At 38.2% G+C, this 24198-nt stretch overlaps 1 protein-coding gene across 1 annotated transcript; it reads right to left on the bottom strand.

The window, feature by feature from the left end:
- Window positions 1–2284: 2284 nt before the first annotated feature.
- Window positions 2285–22050, bottom strand: LOC306860920 (voltage-dependent L-type calcium channel subunit beta-4-like; the record flags this gene model as incomplete). The annotated part of the gene is made up of 14 exons (XM_079402944.1): window positions 2285–4891; window positions 7130–7177; window positions 7244–7414; window positions 7537–7632; window positions 11089–11240; window positions 11386–11486; window positions 11673–11731; window positions 13031–13111; window positions 13364–13383; window positions 13594–13649; window positions 16157–16278; window positions 16357–16479; window positions 16560–16679; window positions 22009–22050. 13 exons carry the CDS (start codon window positions 22048–22050, stop codon window positions 7148–7150), a joined length of 1173 nt encoding a protein of 390 aa, XP_079259070.1. The 3' UTR covers window positions 2285–4891; window positions 7130–7147.
- Between the last annotated feature and the right edge of the window lie 2148 nt (window positions 22051–24198).

Below are 24198 nucleotides of genomic sequence, written 5' to 3'. Positions count from 1 at the left end.
GTGTGTGTGTGTCCAAAGTCATCAATTAAACTGTTTTCTTTCAGCATCAATAGGACAATAGACATGAGGACAATAGGACTGTTCACACATTCTTGTCTCCTAACGACGCTAACCTTTAATGATCTGTGAATCCCCTAATTTCCTTCTGAGAAGACTCAAATATTTTGATTGCCTTCATTTTGGTGCATTGGGTCTATAACTACTTAAACAACTGTCCTTTATTGTCTTATCCACAGTCTGAGTCTTGCAGTGAAAAATACTGCATATCTACCTGTTAAAACAACAAAGAAAGACATTTGTTGCAGCTGTGCCATAAAAACAGTGCTGGGATGTTATACATCAGTTTAAACGCATGTAATGCATATTTGTGCCATTTCATGCATGTAACTTCTGTAGATGGACGTTTAGCATTGTTGACAGCGCCAGAGATAAAGATAAACCCTCATGTGTGACAGATGGCTGTGTCATTTGCAGATAAAAATGAAAGCATTTTCAGTGTCAGCCTCTCAGGAGGGAAATGGAGCATAGTGAAATGAAGAGAAACAGCATATGGAAATGGCAACTCCCATTTGTTCTAGATTATGTGTGGATATGATGAATAGTGCAACGAGGTCAAGAGGATCAATGGAATTGCTCTCCGTCGAACTTTACGTTCTGGTCAGCCGATCTGGACTACCTCTGTCTGTTTTTCTCCAGCTCTCTCATTAGCCAAATCTCTCTTTGAGCTTTGCTACCAGCCCCGTTATGCTCTGATGACAGGGAATGTGATACTGAGAGCATATCAGGCCACACCAATAATCAGCTCTAGCTACTAGAACACCAACTGAGAGAGAAAGAGAAAGACTCCAACAACACCCTCTGACCCACAACCGCCCACTTGCAGCAGACAGAGGCCTAGCAGGCAGCTAATTAGCATGTGTTAATGAGTTCCTGTGCCAGGGTGACCCACTCGGTAGTGTTGGAAAAGTGTGGAGGTATTGTGTGTCTGCTTCACGGTGCTTGTAAACACAATTACAAACAAGCCTGAGATACTTTGGAACTGCAAATCTAGCACGTTCATACAGTATGCAGGGGTTTCGTAATAGAATTCACTGCAGCTGGTTTGCTGCACCCTTACAAAACAAAAATAAATGGGAATATACTGGACAAATATAATTTGATATATTAATGAATCATTTCCATATGCTCATATTTTTCAATATATTGCAATATACGTATGGTCCACGCATTGGATATGTATATATAGAAATATACCTTTATTAAACTAGTTAATTTTTCTTAATTAATTAATGGGTTTACATAAAGCTAAATAAACTGACTTAACTGAATTTCTTTATTGAAAATGAATATTAAAGCTGATATTTATTCTAAACGACAGAAGCAGAAAACTGGTAAAACACTCACTCTTGCAGTGTCCACAGACAATTCGCTTTCTCACTTGCTAAATTCTTGTAAAACTCATGGCTAGATGGTGGAAAACGAGATTTGACATTTATAACTTAATGGATTGAGTGCTATAAAGCACAAACCTGCGAGTTTGGCTCTCAGTTTTCCCATATTGTTTGTTTTTGTGTCAATACATGACAAAATTGTAACCTCACTGCTAAAAATGCATGCACTGTAAAAAGTTTTTAGCAGGTAATCTAAAATCTGCTTAATGTGATAAAAAATAACTATTATTAAAGTCAAAGATATCATTTCATATCACTGAATCAACCTGACTAAATTGAATTACACTAAAAAGGCTCATAAATAGTTCCTTAAAGTAACAATTACTCAACTGCCATTTTATAAATATGAAATAACTTGGGAAATAACAAAATGATAATTTTCTGAAGTTTTAGAAAAAGTATTTACAGTACACTGAGAGATCAGAAGCAGTGTTTGAATCATTAATAATTGCTCCTGCACTGACATCTATTGGAAATTTTGGAATTTATTTTTGCGATTCCTCAATCATTCTCCATGTGGGTGGTTAGTTGATACAAGTATTTTTGAAAAGTTGACACGTCATCACTTTTTTGATTCTTTTATAATTATTGTGCATGCAGCTTTTATGACTTCATATTAACGTAGAGACTATATTTGAAAATGTATTTGTTACACACCATTTAAAATTAATTTTAGTTTGCAAAAAAGTTCAAATAAATTCAACTTTATCGAAATATATATAATATGTTTTAAAAACATATTATACATCAACAACACATGCAAAAGTAACAGAAACCATGCACAGACCATTCTTTTTCTTTTTTATTTTCTTTTAAATTTTTTTCTTCCCCAGAGCACACAGTAGTTCTGCTCAGTATCAGATAGTACACTTTTCTTAATTTCTTTCTTTCTATTTTCAGAATTAGTGCTGGGTCATTGTTGTCACATTAGTACAATATAAGTTAACTACTGGAAGAGGGTTCACACACTTACATAGTTCATTTATTGCATTGTAAACCAAAAGAAAACCTTAAAAACTAAATAGTGCAATCATATTGATTTCCCTTTATTCAGTGATAGACCTTTACCAATCCAAGCCATTGTCTTCCTCCTTCCTCCAGTGTTGCATACAGTACAGTATATTGTGATAGAGAACAACATAAATATATAATAAAATAAACAATTAGCCTTGAAAATATACTTTGGAGACCCAAAGACATAGTTCTTGACTATGTACAAATCACCTGGAAAGATATCAAGCATATTTTCAATTGGGAAGAGCTCATTGTGCTTTGAAGACTGCCTCTTGCTTGTTGCTTTTCAAATGCAGTGATTTAAAAATTGACAGAAGATTTAACATGGTCCCAAACAACATTTATGTTCAATATATGTAAATAATATTATCTATATACATCTTAATATGAACAGAAAGTCATTTGTTTGTGCATTTATATATAGATGAGGGCAATGAATTTTAATGTGCAAACTGTACATACTCAAGCAGATGTTTGTGATGGTTTATATGTTTCTATGTCCATTGCAGCTCCCTATTCAGTTTACAGTGCTGTTTATTTCTACAAATGCCTGATTGTGTCATGCATAGTCATGATCAGCTTGAATGTACAATGGGACTGCATGTGCATGTATGCAAAGAGTAAATTAGTGATCATTAAGTAGTTAAGAGATTGTCTTGCAAATAAGACATAAGTCATTCTGTTAAGTGTAATAATCTATGTAAATGATTTTGTTATTGCTTGGAAGAACAGCAGCAAGCAAAACTCAACAATTACAGCAGCAGATATGTCAGCAAGATCATGCAAATAAGTGTTGATGGTGAAGATAAAAAAACATATCAGGAACTTTTATCAGTGTTTTGAAATTCTCAGAATGCAGAAAAGGATGTTCAGTGGTTCTGAAACAATACCGTTACACATCTTATGGTTGTTTTTGAATTAATGGTATGATTATGTACAGTTATACTTATGTGAAAGCAAAGATGCTTGCAAGGGTCTCACGTCTGTGGTTTCAAACAAAACCACTAGATGTCACAGTAATTCCAACATTAGTATAGAGCAGAGGTTTTCAACTGGTTTTACTTTGACCCAACACAGCACCAAAACAGTAATAAAAAATGCTCTTAAAATCAAATATTAAAATGTATTTATATTAAAAAAATAAATCTTAATAATTTGAATTCAAATATAGTTATACATAAATAATAAACTAAAATAATTAAAATAATCCAAATTAATAGTTCATAAAACATTGGGGCACACACCACTAAACTTCGCTACAAATGAAATTGAATATATTTTGGGTAAAAAAATTTCAGTTCGTTCATGATTTTAAAGATGAGAGCATGTCATCCAATGTATCCATGTTAGTATCTACCTAATTTACCTGGTTATAGGTGGATTTGTATCAAAATGCCATATAATTTTCTCCTTTTAAAACTTAACAAGCCTTATCATCCTAACTATGCATGATTATATTAGTTGCATTTTATTCTGTACATTTAGCATAGTTCTATCACGTGTCCAATCAGAACAGACCTGCGAGGTCTCAGTTGAGAACCACTGTTAGACAAAATAAATAATATGTTAGGCTGTTTAGTGCAATACTGAGATCTAGGCAAAAGATGTACAAACATTCATGTGGTCTGCTTTTCATTGATCTGAAAGGGTGATATTAGTGCAGTGTGGTTGGAAATACTGGAGTTACTAGTTGATTTGCCCTGGTTGACATAAAGTTTCCAGTGGATAAAAAGACACAAGAAAAATCAAACAGGGTATAAAAGAAAATAAAAAAACGTTTTCAGTTAAAAAGTCCCAAGTGTGGTTTCAGTATATGAATTGGTTATTTGAGGGTTGTGCTACATAAAGCCATTTGGGTTATTAATTATGAGTGAACTGTATTTGATGATTGATTGAAATGAAATGAATTGTGCAAAAGGTATGGCCTTGAAAAAAACCAAAAGCGATGCAGGAGGTGGAGACTGAGTGAGCGGGATGTTAGTGGCATGGGGTGCCCTTCTTTGTGAGGGCATGGTATGGTATGCTCTGATGCCAGTGCCAGAGTCAGACTGGCAGAACCTGGCGGACAGACGGCACCACCAAGGGCTTGGGGAAACCCCTGTTGATCTCAGCGTGGGGCTCAGTAGGGACATTCAGGCCAGTTGAATGTGTGTATACCTGTGTGTGTGTTTGTGTGTGCAGCAGAGTGGTCCTGAGATGTAATGGACGACACATATGTAAGTGCATGGGAAGGTGTGTGTTGTCACTGTCAGTGAGGCTGGGATTGGTGCACTTCTCTGCTGGCCCTCATCTCTGTCTCCATCCCTCCGTTCCTCCTCTTTCTCATCAGGGGGCAGCTGCTCCGAGCCCCGTCTCATTCTGGGGCAGTGAGTGGCTGGCCTTTGAGGAATATTCTAGGGGGCCTTTCTGGAATGTTCTCTGTCACTCTATAACAACCAGAGAGCAGTGGAGGAAGTGATCATTATGGTTAAACACCCTGGCCACAAGCTTTCTGTCAGTCAATATTTAAGGTGCACTCAATATATACAGTGCACAGCATAAATGAGTACACTCCTTTGAATAAATATAAAAGATGTATTTTCTTAATGATCACTAATATAATTCATGGGAAAATGGCAAAATTGAAATGTATTAAACATATACTTATTAAAAACAACACAATATATGCCAATATTTTCTGAGATAAGTCAATTAGCCAGTTTTTTTGCAGAAATGAGTACACCATAGATTTAATTCAGCAAATGTATAATATTCTAGTACTTAGTATGTCCTCCAGAACTTTAAGTATACTGCTCTGACCCTTCTTGGCACTGAGTGTACAAGTTCATGACAAATTTTCACATCTGTCCTGTTTAACTCCTTGGAGGACGAGCTCCTTAAATGCTCTGGTCTTTAATGGGGAGTTTTGCTCAGCTTGTCTCTACAGAATCCACCACAGCTGCTCAAGAGCGTTAAGATTGAGTGAAATACATGTCTACTGAAGGATTTTCACCTTGGGAGAATGAATATCTTTATGTCATGCTGAATAAATGCCCAAAAAATGCAGGGAATGAGAGGAGGGTAGCATCTTCTGTTTCAAGTTTTTGTATTACATCACACAGTGGTGTGTGAATTCATGACAGCGTTGATAAAGCACAAGTCCCTCACACCTTCAGCACTCACTCATCCCTATATAAGAGCTTTACTACCACTGAACGTCATTGTGGGTATCAAGCACTTCTCACTGTACTCCTACTCTAGCAACACCAGAACATTTTGGATGCTTTTGGATCCGAAATGATTGACTTGGTCTCTTGAGACCAGAGTATGGATAGTCTCTATTTTGTAAATATGGGCCTTGGAAGAGGTTATATGAATTTATTTAGCTTTGGCTACATTAGGTAATTCTAGTGGCGACTACAACCTTGCATGTCACTTCTGCAGGCTGCGTCATACTCTGTGAGATAAAGTGTCACTCTTTTCACAGCTTTTGCCGGCTCTGAGACACTTGAATATTATTTCGCCTCCTCTTTTTCTAGCGAAAATTCAGTCATCACTAAATTAAAACTTAAAGTGAAGACCTGATTATTTCAGGAGCCTTGTCACAAGTCCATTGTTTTTGAATGTTGGTGCTACTTCTGCTATATTTTCACACTTAAAACAATAATTTGGTATTCCTCTAGTACCATTGTCCTCTTTTATGCAAAGAAATAAGTCACCTGGCAGTTCTCTCCCAAGTGGTTCCACTGCTGCCAGCATTAAGTCTGATTATGATTCAGTGGGATGTATAACACTTTTAATTGTCAGGAAATTACTTGTCTTTAAAAGTTTTGGTTCAATATACTTACTTGTTGATTAAAAATAGCCTTAAACCTATACACATTTTTTTTTTTGTAACTTTCAGGAGGGTGTACTCATTTTTGCAACACAACATTTTATCACTTTGATAAGAATGTCTTATTTTGCTGAATACTTTCAACATTCTTCTTTGGTAATTGATCAAGCAGGCTTGTTGGAACATTATATCTCCAAAGAACCCTAACATGTCATGTAATTGCCGAATTTGTTAAGTTTTAGAGGGGGTGTACTCATTTATGCGGTGCACTTTATATATATATATATATATACATATATATATATTTTTTTTGTGCGATATTGCTTATATTAGATTGACATCTGGTGGATTGGATGTAGTGTCACACAAAAACAACATTTTTTAGTTAGTGTTGTCATTAAATAAGTTAAAAGTAAAGCTGAAATAAAATAAAATAAAAAAGAAACATTAGATGAAAAACTTAAACTAAAACTAAAACTAAAATAAAAATACAAATGTATTGAATTCATACTGATATAAGATAAATTAAAGCTAAATAGAAATGCAAAAAACTAATAAAACTGACAAAAGCATATAACAAAATGACTAAAACCAACTAATTAAATTAAATTACATTAAAAAACCTTAATAAAAACAGCCTTTATTATATTTACATTGTAAATGTAATAAAAGTCTGATGTTAGACATTATTATTAATTTTTTTACTAAAGTACATGTAATTTAAAATAAGCAAGTGCACATTTGAAATTGATTGTTATTATTAATATTTATTATTAATATGCCCTGACAGGAAAATACACATTCATAATAGTAATTTTAACTGGCAGATGAAAATCAATCCAACACTCACCCTAATTTGTGGTAGTGCTCATTCAATTAGCTCCTGCGTCTCTGAGAACTAGAGGAAGAGGATGAGAGTGTTTAGAAGATGTGAAGGCCATGCAGGTAACATTTAAACACTTACCTGTTGGCTAGAGTTGGCTGAGGGTGGTGTAACTACATTTTGCTCTACTAGAGGGTTCAGGGGAGCAGAGCCAGGCAGGTGAGTGGCACGCCAGTATATATCTAAGTATTCGGCCAGGTGTTCACAGGCATCCTCTAACTGATTCTCATCCAGTATAACATCAAACATTTCCTAATGCAAGATAAACGCAGTGAATACAAACAGTATTAGTGTAAGATATCACATCTTTTCGCTTGTTGCTTCGGTTTAATGTGTGTTAACAGGAGCTGAATATGTGCAGTAATGGGACTCACTGGTGGGCACTGTGATAGTTTATCTCCAGCCATCATTTGCACGTTGAGATGTTTGCTTTGAGATTTCCCTCTGGACTTAATGAGTCTTTGAAGAACCTGGGATATAATGAGTAACACTAAGAAAATGAGGGACACGTTTCTTCAGGGAAATCTGAACCTACCAATATAACTTAATCATTTAAATAAGCAAAACAACACTTTTAGCTCTGTGGACTTATAAATAGCACTGAAGATAGTTCAGCAAAGACTGAAACGTTAGTTGTTTTTGTGTGCACAGTCACTTTTTTGTTGGTCTACTTTAGTTTTTGTTGTCACCTTCATATAAATCTTCAGGAATACATTTTTGTTCAAAGGACCTTGAACTTTGCAGTTCATTTGATGTGCAGATTTTATGGCTTTGGCTTCTCAACTTATAAATAAACACACTTTTCAAAACCATATTTAAAGGGATAGTTCACCCAAAAATGTCATTAATTACTCACCGTAATGTCGTTCCAAACTCGTAAGACCTTCGTTCTTCTTCAGAACACATATTAAGATATTTTTGATGAAATCCGAGAGCTCTCTGACCCTGCATAGACAGCAGTGCAACTACCACGTTCAAGGCCCAGAAAGGTAGTAAGGACATCGTTAAAATAGTCCATGTGACATCAGTGGTTCAACCGTAATTTTATGAAGCTACGAGAATACGTTTTGTGTGCAAAGAAAACAAAAATAATTACTTTATTCATCAATTTCTTCTCTTCCGTATCAGTCTTCAGCATGCGTTCACAAAAGTACCACGACCATGCTTTGTAGTGCTGTCGTGAATTTGTGTCGATGAACCGGAAGAGAAGAAATTGTTGAATAAAGTTGTTATTTCTGTTTTATTTGCACACAAAAAGTATTCTCGTAGCTTCATAAATATCCTTACTACCTTTCTGGGCCTTGAACATGGTAGTTCCCTTGTTGTCTACGGAGGGTCAGAAAGCTCTTGGATTTCACCAAAATTTCTTAATTTGTGATGAAGTTCTTACAGGTTTGGAACGACATGAGGGTGAGTAATTAATGACAGAATTTTCATTTTTGGTGAACTATCGCTTTAATTAGTCTATCATCAATGTTCAAGTGTAGATATACATGCATCACAGAAAAACAAATTTTTATGAACCAGCAAACGTCATTTCCACCACAACTGTAATTATGTATTTTGTTTCAAGATTCAAGATTTTTTATTTGTCACATACACAATTATACAGAGTATAACCAGCAGTGAAATGTAAGTCAGGTCCGCTCCAAGGACAGTGCAATTATATAGAATACAAAACACAGAATGTACATAAATATTAAGAAAAGTAGAAAAAATAAAAAGAATAGAATAAAATAAAAGATAAAAAATATAAATATAAATGTGCAGGTCAGTATGTTGTTAATAATATAAGAAGGAATGTGCAAAAAAGTTGTACAGGGTATTCACATAGTAGCAATACGAGGTAGAAAACATTATGAATACCTTATTGATGTAGTGATATTTACATGGAGTCATGTGATGTTATGACACAGAGTTAGAGTTTAGGAGCCTGATGGCCTGGGGGAAGAAGCTCCTCCTAAGTCTCTCAGTTTTTGTCATCAGGCTATGGAAGTGCTTACCAGATGGTAGCAAAGTGAATAGATGGTTACCAGGGTGATTTGAGTCCTTGGTGATTTTGACAGCTCTATTTTTGCAGCGTTTGAGGTAGATGTCCTGCAGAGAGGGGAGAGCAGACCCTGAGATGCGCTCAACTAAGCGCACAACTCTCTGTAGTGCTTTGCAGTCCTGATTGGAGCTGTTTCCATACCACACTGAGATGCACTGAGTCAATACACTTTCTATGGTCCCTGAATAGAAAGTTTTCAGGATTGCTGGTGAGACCCTGAATTTCCTCAGCTGTCGCAGATGGTACAGTCTTTGCCTGGCTTTCTTGACCTGTGTTTGGATGTGTGTAGTCCAAGTCAGGTTCTCGGAGATGTTTACACCGAGGTACTTGAAGCTACTCACCCTCTCCACAGGGGTCCTACTGATCATAAGACGAGTGTAGGGCTGCTGTTGTCTCTTCCTAAAGTCCATGATCAGCTCTTTAGTTTTTCTCACATTCAGAGAGAGATGTGAGTCTCATCCAAGTATGTGGTCTCATCATTGTTGGAAATGAGGCCCAGAACCACAGTATCATCCGCGAATTTGACAATAGATGTGGAGCTGTGAGAGGACACGCAGTCATGCGTGTAGAGAGAGTAGAGCAGGGGACTCAGGACACAGCCCTGTGGGGCTCCTACGTTCAGAGTGATGGAGTTTGAGGTGAACTGGCCAACTTTCACCACTTGAGGTTTGCCGGTGAGGAAGTCTTGAATCCAGTCGCAGAGTGAGGAGTTTAGGCCAAGGTCTGTGAGTTTAAGTGTGTGGCCAAGTATGGTGAACCATACTCGGAATTTGTGCTCTGAATTTAACCCATCCAAGTGTACACACAGTAGTGAACATACACCCGGAGCCAGGGCTGGACTGGGACAAAAAATCGGCCCTGGCATTTTGGCCCAGACGGCCCACTACATACGATCAAAATTCTACCCATCTTTGCACGCTCTTGAATATGTATACCAGCTCCTATTCCATAAAAGCACTAAAGCCATATAATAATAGGAAACAGTGAGAGTTGACACGTTAAAAACTTCTAAAAAGTTAAATGTATTAATATAATAAACTATAATCCACACTGATGAATCCTAAAACTATAGGCCTATATAGTTATGACATCCAACTTGTGTGTGCCTGTGTGTTTGAGGGAGAAAGGGAAGAGACATGATAAATTGTTGATCAGATGATCACTGTTTCCCATAGTATAGCATTAAATAAACTGTAAACTTACTTAGTCAAATTTGTAAACTCCTTGGATGAACATTTAAAAGCATAAGAAGGCATCCTGTGTGTTTGTGTGTGTATGTGTGTGTGTGTGTGTGTGTGTGTGCAGTGGTGTATAAAGTACCCGAAAGCCATACTCAAGTAAAAGTACAGGTATCTTACCAAAAATGTACTTTGGTAGAAGTTGAAGTCTCTATTGGTCATGCTAAAACATTTTAATAATATTTTTAGACTAATATTTGAAGAATATTTAAATTGTGGCAAGGCTAATGGTGGAAATGATAGAGAGCCAAAACAGGTCTAAAATGATATAAATCGTTTTCAAATAATAATTTGTTTATTGTACTATTTTTTGGTGATCATAGTTTCATAATAATTGAGTTATTAAATATCATCATAATTTGTATTTTTATTATGGATTTCTATATTAGATGAAAAGTCAAAGTCTGGGACAGGAGTAAAATAATAAAATACATAAAACTACATTCAAAATACATAAAAAAAACATTTTAAAGGGTTTTCCAGGCCGTTTTACAGTAATGTAACCTTCATATAACAACAGAAAAGTTAGTTTTAGTTTTAATATAAATCTGTTGGAGTCAAAAAAATCAATTGGAGAAACACCCATTCATAGCTTTTTAAGAATAAGTGATTCATTGACTGATTAAATATTGTTGTACCTTTGGAGAGGACACTTTGACGTAGACAATGATGGGGGCGAGGGAGGTCTTGAGAAGCTGTGCGGGGTGGTTGATAGTATCTGCATCCAAGACCACCAACTGCAGGCTTTTAGCCAGTTCAAATATTCTCTCAATCTCACCCTGCACCTCGGCTGAGAGAGAGACAGGCATGATAACACGAGCCACATTAATAATGAAACAAAGAATGATGCCAAATTAGGTCCTTCATACAAAAATACTTGATCACACTTTATATTGATGTACTATTTAGCTTTACACTTGTCTGTTTTCACTCACCCAGACTGGAACGTGTGTTTGACCTCTCCATGATAGCTTTCTTGTTCAGGACAGACTTCTTGGCCAGAGACAGATCTGCAGTCACCCGTGTGATAGAAATCCTGCCATGAAACCACATACCAAATAAAAAAAGATAGCTTTTATGATACTTTACAGAAGAAAGAAGGTAGATAAATGATTTATTTCCATTTTTTACAAATGCACATTTTTGGGTGAACTGTTCCTTTAAGAGTAATGCTATCAATTTTAAGCTCTAAGCCAGTGAAACAAACAGTTTCTGTACTCACCTCCCATCAAACCTGTGTTTCAGGAAGTCAAACAAGGCTTTCTGCATCATATCAGTCACCTGCATCAGAAGATTGTGAGAAAACGTTCATTCTACATTCAACCAGAAACATTTCATATGTAATTAACCTGTCAATCTGAGATAGTTTAGGTCCTGAGCTATTAATAGTGTGAACATCCACCCAGTGATTTTGTTGTCTAAGGACCGTGGAGGGAAAGTAAGGAGTTCTAAGCAGGGGATTCAGAAGAAGAGTCGTGTATAAGGCTAATATGGTTTGGATGAGGTGATGTAGTTTCATTTAGACACAGGGGTGAAAAATGAATGAATCCAGAAATAGAGGGCAGAGAGTCAGCGGGGGAAGCAGGTCCCTGGTGTCTCTGTTAAAGAGCTGACTGACAAATGTGTCCAGAGCACCATGCCACGGCTGGACTTAAATATTTCAAGTTCGTGAATCCTCTCGCACCCCAAAACTGCCTGAGCAGTCATATACAACAGGATCCAAAATGAACTTTTTGCCATGCCTGCCCATAGTGAGTGAGTTATGAAAATGTACAGACTGTAATTACTTTTCATAGGCCATGAAACTGAATTTTGCATTATTTTATTAAATATAATTATGCTAAATATAATTATATAAATATTGTTTAGTAAATATAAATACAAATACTGACCACAAATATTTTTCATAGATCATGAAACTGTATTTTGCATTTTTATTAAATTTGAAACTAAATATTATTTCTTACATCTAAATATAAATAATAACTGTATATATTTGTACAGGTCATTGTGTAACTTCATCACATTATATATAGGCCGATCTCTGCATACATTTGTTGCAAAATGTCATTTTGTTCCAATGTTATTATTATGTTTAAAACTAAACCTATTAAATAATTTTCAACAATTGAAAGAAACTTTAAATAAAATAAAATACAAATATTACACAAATAACAAAATGTAATTGAAAATAGCTAAAAATGAAAATTTTAATAAATGCTATATTATAATATAAATAATAATAAAATGACATGCTAGTTAGTTTCATTTTGGTAGCTTGATATATATGTCATCACATTGAGTTCTAGAGGAAAAAGGCCTTAGGCATATTTCTGTTGGTAAATTTTCCACAGAGGTGCAAGTTAAAAGACACAAAAGTCACGTGAGTGAGTGATGCTTTCTTTAGTAAATGGTTTGCATGTCCTTGATTTGATTCAGTGAACAATTCCTAATGCAGTTTTATTTACTCCTCAAACTCAACTTTTACTTGCTTGGTGGTTGTCCATTTTGGAGCCTGCATACACAGAACAACTGGCCTGTCTTTTGATCACCATGATGATCAAATTTAATATAGTTTACCTCATAGCCTTTCAGTGAGGGGCCGACCAGAACAACAGGCCTCATGGATGGAACTACATCATAGGGTGGAACGTGCTCTGTCTACAACACACACACACACACACACAAACACACTGTTATGTCTCACAAGCTCTGAACCTTAACTAACATTTCTCAACATCTAATGAGTAGCCTCAAGGGATGCATTTTCAGTAACACAGCATTAAAATCTTTCACAGAGAATCGTCTGAGAGGCCAGACACAAACTGTGAATATTTAAAGCACTTTTTAGAGTGCACTTTTTGAGGGACTGTGTTGCATTATGGAAGCAAGGAAGCAACTTTAACCACCTACCTGCTTCTGCTTCTGTTTGGCTTGTTTAAAACAAGAGAAACGTGTTTAAGAAAATCTGAACAGGATGTTTGTGTTCATAATGGTAAACCGATTTTATACTGAAATATGTAAATCTTGACATATAAAATCAGCTTATACCCTGAAGGGAAATGCAGAGGAATGGTGGTGGCTCAATAGTACTAGCATTACAGTAAGACAGTAATGTGTGAGAGTATTTAAATACCTCTCACCTGCAGAAGGAGGAGTAGACCTCCAGCCACCAGATGAAGCATTTCCACCCATTTTCCTGTTACAAACACAAACACTTTAGAAATTGCAGGATGAGACATGCCAATTGCTGATATCATACTTTAAACTAAAATCCCATGCTGAATTTATGTGCTGGGATTTCTTATGAATAGCAAGTGCAATGGCAAATCACAGCAACTGAAGGTAAGAGTGTTTATTTCTCACTTACGGTATAGTTCACCAAAAATGAAAACTAATAATCTTCACTTTATTTATATCGGTCTGCTTGTCTTTGTGCATTCCAAACCAACTGTGCTGCTGTGTATTAGTAGTGGGGATTTTTTTATTGATTCTTTCTGTAGGTAGTTAACTAAACCAGTTGGTGGTGACAAGTGACTCTTTAAAAGCCATTCAAATGATTTGTTCAAACACAATAATTCAATTATTTGAAAATGCATACTTCCCTATATAGTAGGCAAAAAACAGTATGTGAAAAAATACCTCTTTCTACACTGAACAAAATTATAAACGCAACACTTTTGTTTTCGCCCCCATTTTTCATGAGCTGAACTCAAAGATCTAAGACTTTTTCTGTGTACACAAAAGGCCTATTTCTCTCAAATATTGTTCACAAATCGGTCTAAATCTGTGTTAGTGAGCACTTCTCCTTTGCCGAGATAATCCACCCACCTCACAGGTGTGGCATATCAAGATGCTGAGTAGACAGCATGATTATTGCACAGGTGTGCCTTAGGCTGGCCACAATAAAAGGCCACTCTAAAATGTGCAGTTTTATCACACAGCACAATGCCACAGATGTCGCAAGTTTTGAGGGAGCGTGCAATTGGCATGCTGACTGCAGGAATGTCCACCAGAGCTGTTGCCCATGAAATGAATGTTCATTTCTCTACCATAAGCCATCTCCAAAGGCGTTACAGAGAATTTGGCAGTACATCCCACCGGCCTCACAACCGCAGACCACATGTAACCACACCAGCCCAGGACCTCCACATGCAGCATCTTCACCTCCAAGATCGTCTGAGACCAGCCACCCGGACAGCTGCTGCAACAATCGGTTTGCATAACCAAAGAATTTCTGCACAAACTGTCAGAAACCGTCTCAGGGAAGTTCATCTGCATGCTCGTCGTCCTCATCGGGGTCTCTACCTGACTGCAGTTCGTTGTTGTAACCGACTTGATTGGGCAAATGCTCACATTCGATGGCGTCTGGCATTTTGGAGAGGTGTTCTCTTCACGGATGAATCCTGGTTTTCACTGTACAGGGCAGATGGCAGACAGCTTGCATTGCGTCATGTGGGTGAGCAGTTTGCTGATGTCAACATTGTGGATCGAGTGGCCCATGGTGGCGGTGGGGTTATGGTACGGGCAGGTGTATGTTATGGACAACGAACACAGGTGCATTTTATTGATGGCATTTTCAATGCACAGAGATACTGTGACGAGATCCTGAGGCCCATTGTTGTGCCATTCATCCACGACCATCACCTCATGTTGCAGCATGATAATGCACGGCCCCATGTTGCAAGGATCTGTACACAATTCTTGGAACCTGAAAACATCCCAGTTCTTGCATGGCCAGCATACTCACAGGCCATTGAGCATGTTTGGGATGCTCTGGATCGGCGTATACGACAGCGTGTTCCAGTTCCTGCCAATATTCAGCAACCTCGCACAGCCATTGAAGAGGAGTGGGCCAACATTCCACAGGCCACAATCAACAACCTGATCAACTCTGTGTGAGGCAAATGGTGGTCACAGATGTAGCCCCCCCCCCCCCCCCCCCCCCGGACCCCCCCCCCCCCCCCCAATACAGTAAAACTGCACATTTTAGAGTGGCCTTTTATTGTGGCCAGCCTAAGGCACACCTGTGCAATAATCATGCTGTCTAATCAGCATCTTGATATGCCACATCTGTGAGGTGGATGGATTATCCCGGCAAAGGAGAAGTGCTCACTAACACAGATTTGTGAACAATATTTGAGAGAAATAGGCCTTTTGTGTACATAGAAAAAGTCTTAGATCTTTGAGTTCAGCTCATGAAAAATGGGGGCAAAAACAAGTGTTGCATTTATAATTTTGTTCAGTGTATAATTAGAGGTACCTTTTACCTGTTAATCTTTCTAAAATTATTCGTTCTCCAGTGAAAAAGTCACCTTGTCTGAATCAGGAGAGAAATATGTACAGATCAAGCACCATTTACAAGCGAAAACAATCCAAAATAGTTCTAAGCTTTTCACTGGAGCATTATTATGGATTATGGACTGGTATTTTATATGGAAGCAAGAGTTGTGATGTTTTTATGAGCTGTTTGAAGTCTCATTCTGACGTCACCCATTCACTGCAGAGGATCTGTTGGCGTGCAAGTAATGCTAAATTTCTCCAAATCTCTTCTGATTAAGAAACAAACTCATCTACATCTTGAATGGCCTGAGAGTGAGTACGTTTTCTGCAAACTTTTATTTTTGTGTGAACTATTCCTTTAAATGCTATTTTATACAGTACCGAATAACAACTATATAGATATGATGAGATGCAACTGTGGACCTCTGAGCTGCTTTCTGTTCCTGCTTGATCCGCATGGCCTCCAGTTTAACAGGGCTGGGGATGAAGGCAATATCTGCCCCCTCCTTCACCAGCCTCCCGATCCACCAGTCATTATTATACTTCTGTAGGGTGGGAGACAATGTGCTCAAAAAATATCACATAAGCTAACTGTTAATTTCAGTTCATTGGTTGCTTCCCACCTCTTTTATGTGTAGAAAATCTTTGGTTTCAAAGTTGATGGCAGCACCCTGAACCGGACAGTCTTCATCGAGAGCCCCGCAGTAGCTGACATTGGTTCTCACTGCAAATGCTACAGGTTTGGTCTACAAGAAAACAAAGAAAATACTTAACATTGTGTTAAGAGGAGAGGTAATTGACAGTGTATCCGTTTGAGAAGATGAACCTTGGCTCTCTCGAGCTGGAGCAGGGCCTGGCGCTCGGCCTCACGCCGAGACGCCTCCTTGTCCTCCTCCAGGGACAGGTCGGAATCCGATGGTCTACTCGTGTAGGAATCAGCAGAACTCTGCAAAAAGGACAAGAGTACAATGTGAATGTTGCTCTTTTACATTTTACTTATTCAATTGTTAGCTTTAATGCCCTGTCTACTGCTTGAAATCTGCATACAATCATGTTCATGAACAAATCATGATTTACCAAATCATAAGCAGATATATATATATATATACATATGTACAGCTGGCTAATGAGAGGTCTGTTGGGTCTGTATTGAAGGTAAATGGTTTTGAGGATGGCACACCTGGCATTGCTCGAGGTTGCATAGCAAACAATGGTTTGAAAAAAAAAACATCTTAAAGATGAATTTGTTTATTAGAAACATTATACTGTAGACTGTAGTTGTGTGGATTACTTGTAGATTATTGTGATGTTTTTATCAGATGTTTGGACTTTCATTCTGACGGCACCCATTGACTGCAGAGGATCCATTGTTGAGCAAGTGATGTAGTGCTAAATTTCTCCAAATCCATTCTGTTGAAGACACAAACTCATCTACATCTTGGATCACTTAAGGGTGAGTAAATTTTTTAGAAAATTTTCATTTTTGGGTGAACTATTTAAGGTTAAAATCAAATTCATGAAGATTGTGAATTAGCCAGAACTTTTTTGTGTTTAGTTCTCCTGTGCATATAAATACGAATTCACATAATTATTAAAACCTCTTCATCTCTGCTGCATATTTTGGAATTTGTTACTGATTTTGGCATACCTGGATTTAAAAGTGCGCCCTACTCACATACATTGGAGTAAATTGATAAAAAATGGCCTCATTCAATAGAAAAAAATCCTAAATTCTAACACACAGGTTGAATAATTAATATTTTTATTGTATTTTTTCATAATTTTATGATAAACACACAAATCTAATTTAGATTTTTTTTAAATTAAGTTTTTATTTGTCTGTTATTTAAGATCGGTTTGGTCTATCTCCGTGCAGAAAGTTTCTTTTGATTCCACTAGGTGCCAGTAAACAAGTGAAAAAATTATTTTCTTTGTATCATTTATAAAAAAAAAAAAAAAAAGGATATTAAATTGAAGGGAGGCAATATGTCCACAAGGGGTCTCCCTTCTGCCAGATCAGGCACACCTGAATTTGAAAGAGTCCCAAACCCACATATTTTGGGATAAATGGATAAATTTTTTTACATTTTACACAAAACACCTTAAATTTTAACAAATCCGTGGAAAAATTCATAATTATTATTGCATTTGTTCACAAAGTATCCCAACTCAGCATCAAGCTAGCTGCTAGCGCGCAGTGCTCATTTCGCGCTCAGTACGCCCTCTTCCCTCGTGTTTGGAAAGGCATAACTTAGCATCAGAGTGGTCTAGGAGTTTGATCGATGTCTCTTTGGCAAATCTGATTGGGGGCTTTACGTGATGACGTAATCGCCCACAGACACAAACATGTTAAGGCAAAACTAGTCGAAAACACACCATTCAACTCCATGCAAGTATTGATTGCCACATTTTGCACACAGTAGGAATCGGAGCAGGAATGTAGACATAAATGTTTGTTTGTTTACAGAAATAATTTCCATCGTCGTGTTTCTTTTGATAATTATTCTCTGTAATGTGTTAGATCAAAGAAATAAACATAATCACATTGTGGGGAATGAGAGCTTTCGTTTGATATATGACTCATCAATGTTTGGTAAGTTTGAGCGATATCAATATGAATATGAATATCATTAGGTCATCTTCACGAGGGGGGGGGGGGGGGCAAATTCAGACTTCATTATCTTATTTTATGTAACAGAAATGCGAAAGTGATGGGATAGGCAAGAAAGTTAAGGTTCTAAGCTTTCAAATGATACCATATGATTTTTTTTAAATAACTTTATGATGCAATTCAGGACCCGCCGGCGGGTACGCGGGGGGTCCAGAGCTGAAGAGGTTAACAAATGAGATGTAATGTTTTTTGTTTCTCTAGGCGTTTCTCAATGTCAAGGAAGGATCCTCGGAAGCCAGAATTTCGAGGATGCTACGTCATCGACATCCGTCGAAGGACTGTTCCAATGTCGAGGATCCTCGGAATTTCAACCAAGGACTGAGTCCTTCGTTCTAAAAATATCCCATACACAGGAAAGGATGCATAAGTGTAGCCTTCGCGCTCTTCGCACGCTAAAATCACCCACAATCCTATGCGCGCAGCTTTGCTTTGGCAATATGAATAAAGAAATATTTTTCACGCCAATAAAGCATTAAAACTGAAAACTAAATCACCAAATGCACCGATAACAAAAGACCTAGTGACCATAAACAAGCATTGCAAAAACCTTTTCTCTACCGTCTCCTGCATCCCTCTGATCTTCCCTCCAGACCAGACTTTCTCTCTGTCTTTTTTCCCTCCAAAATACAGAACACAGTGAGGATATGATTTAAATATCAAAGGCAGCCGCAGGGCGCAGGTGTCTGTGACACCTACCGTCGAAAGAGATAAAGCATAATTATGCAGACGCCGGCTAAGATAAGATTCTTATGTGCGATTAAAATATATCTCTTATCTAAATGAACATGTTCATTAAAAGCCAGCCCTGCTATGGGAGGCATCTCCATCACAGAGCTGTCCTGAACCAACTCTTGGATGATCTACACCATGTTCATCTCTTTCATGTGTTCGGCTTAGAAATAAATGAAAAGAAAGAAAGAGTAGGCCTTTGAAGTACAGCGACACACTATATCAAACATTTTTTTTACCACTTTTATCAATAGGAGGTAATAGTGATGCAGGGGTCGCCCACATAAACATCACTACCTGCAAGGCTGTGACACACATTTTGTGTTTCGTACACGCAGTGTGCATTAACTTGGAGTCGTTTTCAGATGACCCGACAGACTAAGCAATTTTCCGCTCAGTACCTGGATCGACAGAGTAATGTAATCCTTTAAAAGACACAATGCATCACAACCTCATCCACTAAGAGTGTTTCCACAAAACCTCACCCCATATTCCACCTACAACACATTTTAACCATCAGACATTCCCAGAAAAGGCTGCATAGAATGTTTACGGCATGTTGCTTAAATAAAGCTTTAATAGCTTTTTTTAAACATAATTTTAGTCTTTGTCTTCTGTTTATCTTCCTTTTGCTTTAATGACAGTGTAGCATTAGAGCTGCATGAACTCCACAAGTTTGTGTAAAACCTGATGGTCTCCAGAATGATTTAAGAATGATCTATCTTGAGCTTCAAATGTAAGCAAGAATTTGACCATCTGAATTAGAATTTTCTCTCAATGAGAAAAATGTCCGAGATCTGAGATATAAATTCAGAATTGCAAGATATCATTGAGAGACTCAATTCTGACTTACTTTCTCACAATTCTCACAATTCTTTTTTCTCTGAATTCTGAGTTTACATCTTACAATTCTGAGTTCATAAAGTTCATAAAAAAAGTATGAATTCTGAGAGATTTTTATTTTTTAAATCCTATGGCGGAAACAAGCTTCCATATATGGAGTTCACATGATCAATGTCAAACATTTTCTTATTTTATTAGTGACTTTATTCATAATGCACACCAAAAAAAGGTCACCTAAAAATTGGAACATCTTTAACTGATTTTATTCAAGTCAAAAGCATTATGTAGACATTACTGAACATTAATTTATACAAACAAAACTATTTTTTATCGGTTAAATCAGGTAGTTATCACATTTTACAGTGTAGCTTACAAATGTTCAAATCCTTAACACTGTGTTTATTTCCAGGTTTAATGTACATTTTGAATTTGTAAATGCATTTGTAAATCTTGAATTTGTCATTTTTCTTTCAATGGTTTGCATCTGTGCAGCAGATATAAACGCAGGGCCGTCAACATTCATTTTCACAATTTGTTGTGCAATAGCAGCCAACAGGGGGCTGTGTGCTGAATCAATGAACCTCCCCATATCCACAAGGCTTGTTAGATAACAGTCATTCATTCTCCTATATTTCACACAGTTCCGAGCCCTATTTTCATTCATATTGTCAGAATCTGATTCCCAGTCTCCTATATGGAGCAGCATGGATTTAATGCTTGCCACAGCAGAACTTGTCAGACAAGGACAGGGATTAGAGAAGTCCATAGGAATCAACATCATGCATAGAAAGAATTTTTGCATTATATTATATCAGTAATCAGTATCAGAAAGAAGGTTGAACTGTACTGGCTGCAGTTAACTTTTTTATTTATTTATTTTCATTATTATAATTTTTTTAATCAAAGATATTTGCCGCTGGGATTGATTTTCAAAAGGATTTTTACCTTTATAAGGGTAGTTTTTAATATATTATAATATAATGTAATATAATACAATATAATATAATATTTTTACTCTTATAAGAGCTTAAAAACAATTATGCCATCTATTTATGTCAAATGAATAGTGTCCAAATCCTAAAACCTATAAAGACCTGGAATGTAATATCCTGAAATACAATTATGAATTGATAAAATCAAAAACAGATTATTTTTAATTTACATAAATATATATATATTTATGTAAATATACTTAGTTCATTACACTCTTGAATATAAACATATATATTTATATAAACATTTATGAATTTTGTTTTGTGTGTGTGCGTGTATTTTTGTGACAAATGAGGACGTCAATTTGTATAATGACACAGGTATTACAAGGTGAAGGTGACTTATGAGGACATTGCCCCATGTCCCCACTTTTCAAAACGCCTATAAATCATACAGAGTGAGTTTTTTGGGGGGAAAGTAGAAATGCACAGTCTCCTGTGAGGGCTAAGTTTAGGTGTAGGGCAAAAACAAAACAAACGTGTGTGTGTGTGTGTGTGTGTGTTTGTGTCACTTTTCACAGGCATTTTTACCTATAACCGGTTAAATTGCTGGTTATAAAAAATTGGAAAGAAATGGACATTTCTGACTTTTCTGACTATTGCAACACAACAAATCCATATGCCTTTGTTTCCTAACAAAACATATCAACAACTTGCAATACTAGTCGAAACCATACCCACATACAGAAAGATATGAGAATGTGAAAGAAAAATGAACAATCTTAGTCAAGTAATACACATTTTCAATTAAAAAATCAATGCAGCTGAATGCATTTGATGAGTCTGCTGGTCGAAAATCTAAGACGTGCATCTCGACTGAGAATAATTTATTCATAAAAAAAGGCTTGCACGAGGATATTAATAGATTATGACCCAGGCAGAATGCATGCAAAATTCATTCACTCCACCAAAGCAGCACTGATTGATTACAGAATCACATGGAGTGAAAATGAAATAGAGAGGGAGCGCGCGGGAGAAAATCAGTGAGCGAGCGAGCAAGAGAGAGAGAGAGAGAGAGAGAGAAGGCAAACTATCCCTACCTTGCAGCTGAGCAGCGCTGCGCTAGAATCGGACGCGGACATGCCTATAGAGACGGCTCGTATCGCCCCCCATCACTCTCTCTGTGGTCGAGCGAGACGCGAGCTGCTCTTCATGGTCAGCGGTAAAGAGATGGGAACGCTCAGGCACTGCACTCAACGCCTATACAAAATTGATGCCCTGACTGCAGCAGCTGAGTTGTGCTGTTCACTGAGAGCAAACGCCCTCCCTCTGCCGCTGCTGCCTTTCTTCCGCCTGCTCTCTCGTTCAATCAGGCTCCATTTTGTCCCGCTCCACACGCAGGAGATGCGCTTCTGCAGCCCTTGCAGCGGGGGAGGAGACGTTTGCCTCTCACACGAGACACTGACACTCTCACATCTCATTCCCTGCAGAAGGAGAAAGTGCTTTGCAAGTGAGATGTGTGATGTCAAACTCCTGGATCCGTATTACGTTATTGTGGAAAGCATCGGGTTGCGATATATGTAAAACTAAATGATAAACATTATATTTGAAATTAAATAGCATTTATTTTACATGCTCTGACATGGCCTGTCTCTTTATTTCTTGTAGGCTACATCTCTCTAAAAATGTTCACTAGATAATTTTCATAATGTAGCCTACCATAACAAAGTGTAGCTTTCTGCCACATTTGGTAAACTATTAAGTAATGTCACAGAATGGCCCGTCTTCCCCGTCACTCATCACTATCACCTGTGTATCTCCAATCATCACCGGCACCTGCACCTCATCATCACCAGCCACATAAAAGCACTTCCCTCAGCTCACTAGATGGTCCGATCTTGACGTAACAGGATTACTCCATGGACCATCTCTGCTGCTTGACAAAGCTGAGTATAACTACCTGCGATTACTTACCTGTCCCTACTTACCTTCTGTCTTATCCATTCCAGTCATCCTCCTCGTCTGTTCCGGTGGCTTGATCGGCTCTCCGCATCTCTCTGCCGTTCTGCCGCGGCCAATCCCCAGGATCTGTAATATCAGAAAGACTGATTACTATTGACATTCTGTACTCCTTAAACCTCACGAAGTGACACTCACCACATCCGAAGACTCCTCACGATTGCAATTCACTGTAACACCCTGTAAATAAACACCTTGTCATTTCACTTACCATCTGTGTCAGACCCGTTCCGTTACAGAAGATCGGACCAATTACCGAAGATGAGGTTGGAGATTGCCTCCATAAACGTGCGGCCCAGGGAAGAGGATAACCTCACTGGAGGATGTATCATCTTCCTCTTCCAAAATGGCAGAAGTGTGGAGGAGTATTCGGAGGAGTTCCTCGCCTCCAGCTACCGGGCCCTGTGCAGCGATGTCACTTTGATGGAGGGATTTAGAGTTGGACTGGAGGAGGAAATCCGGAGTCTAATGCCACACAGTGATCCCTACTGGTCTTTAGAGCAGTACGTAAACTTCGCTTTATGGATCGCGGGATCTTCTTATGATGTCGGCGAAATGGAGGATGTGCCACCTTCTGATCCCAGTCCCGTGGCTGCCGCCTTTTCAAGTCCATCACCCGCAACGAGGCCCGTTTACCCACGAACCCGGAAGAGGGTTTCCAATAGTGCGGATCTGAGGGCGAGTGTATTGGATCCATCAGGTATATCTGTTAGGTCAGCGCTGAAGTCCTTTTCCCTTGTCACAGGCAAACAGCCTCCGGTTGCTATGTTTGCTCCTCCACCTCCCGAGTCAGCAAGGATGATTCAGCAGCCCACTCACACTCAGGCTCCGCCAACACAGAACGAGGGGCTAATGGATGAGGCTCTTCCGGAGTTCTCGGCTCCCGTTCTTTCTCCCATGTCTTCTCGCCAGTGCCTTCCATTGCCTACTCCTCGTCTGTGCCCACCTATTCCTACACCTCGCAAGTGCCCACCTGAGTTCCCGCTGGTCCCGTCCAGCCCACCTGAGTTCCCGCTGGTCCCGTCCAGCCCGCCTTCGTCTCCGCTGGTTCCGTCCAGCTCTGCGCTGCAAGAGCGCCCTCTAATGTCCGCGCTGCAAGAGCGCCCTCTAATGTCCGCGCTGCAAGAGCGCCCTCTAATGTCCGCGCTGCAAGAGCGCCCTCTAATGTCCGCGCTGCAAGAGCGCCCTCTAATGTCCGCGCTGCAAGAGCGCCCTCTAATGTCCGCGCTGCAAGAGCGCCCTCTAATGTCCGCGCTGCAAGAGCGCCCTCA

This window comes from Barbus barbus (assembly GCF_936440315.1).
Source record: "Barbus barbus genome assembly, chromosome: 41".
Classification (NCBI taxonomy): domain Eukaryota; kingdom Metazoa; phylum Chordata; class Actinopteri; order Cypriniformes; family Cyprinidae; genus Barbus; species Barbus barbus.
Note: the sequence above shows the minus strand (reverse complement) of the source record. Positions and strands in the feature narration are given on the sequence as shown.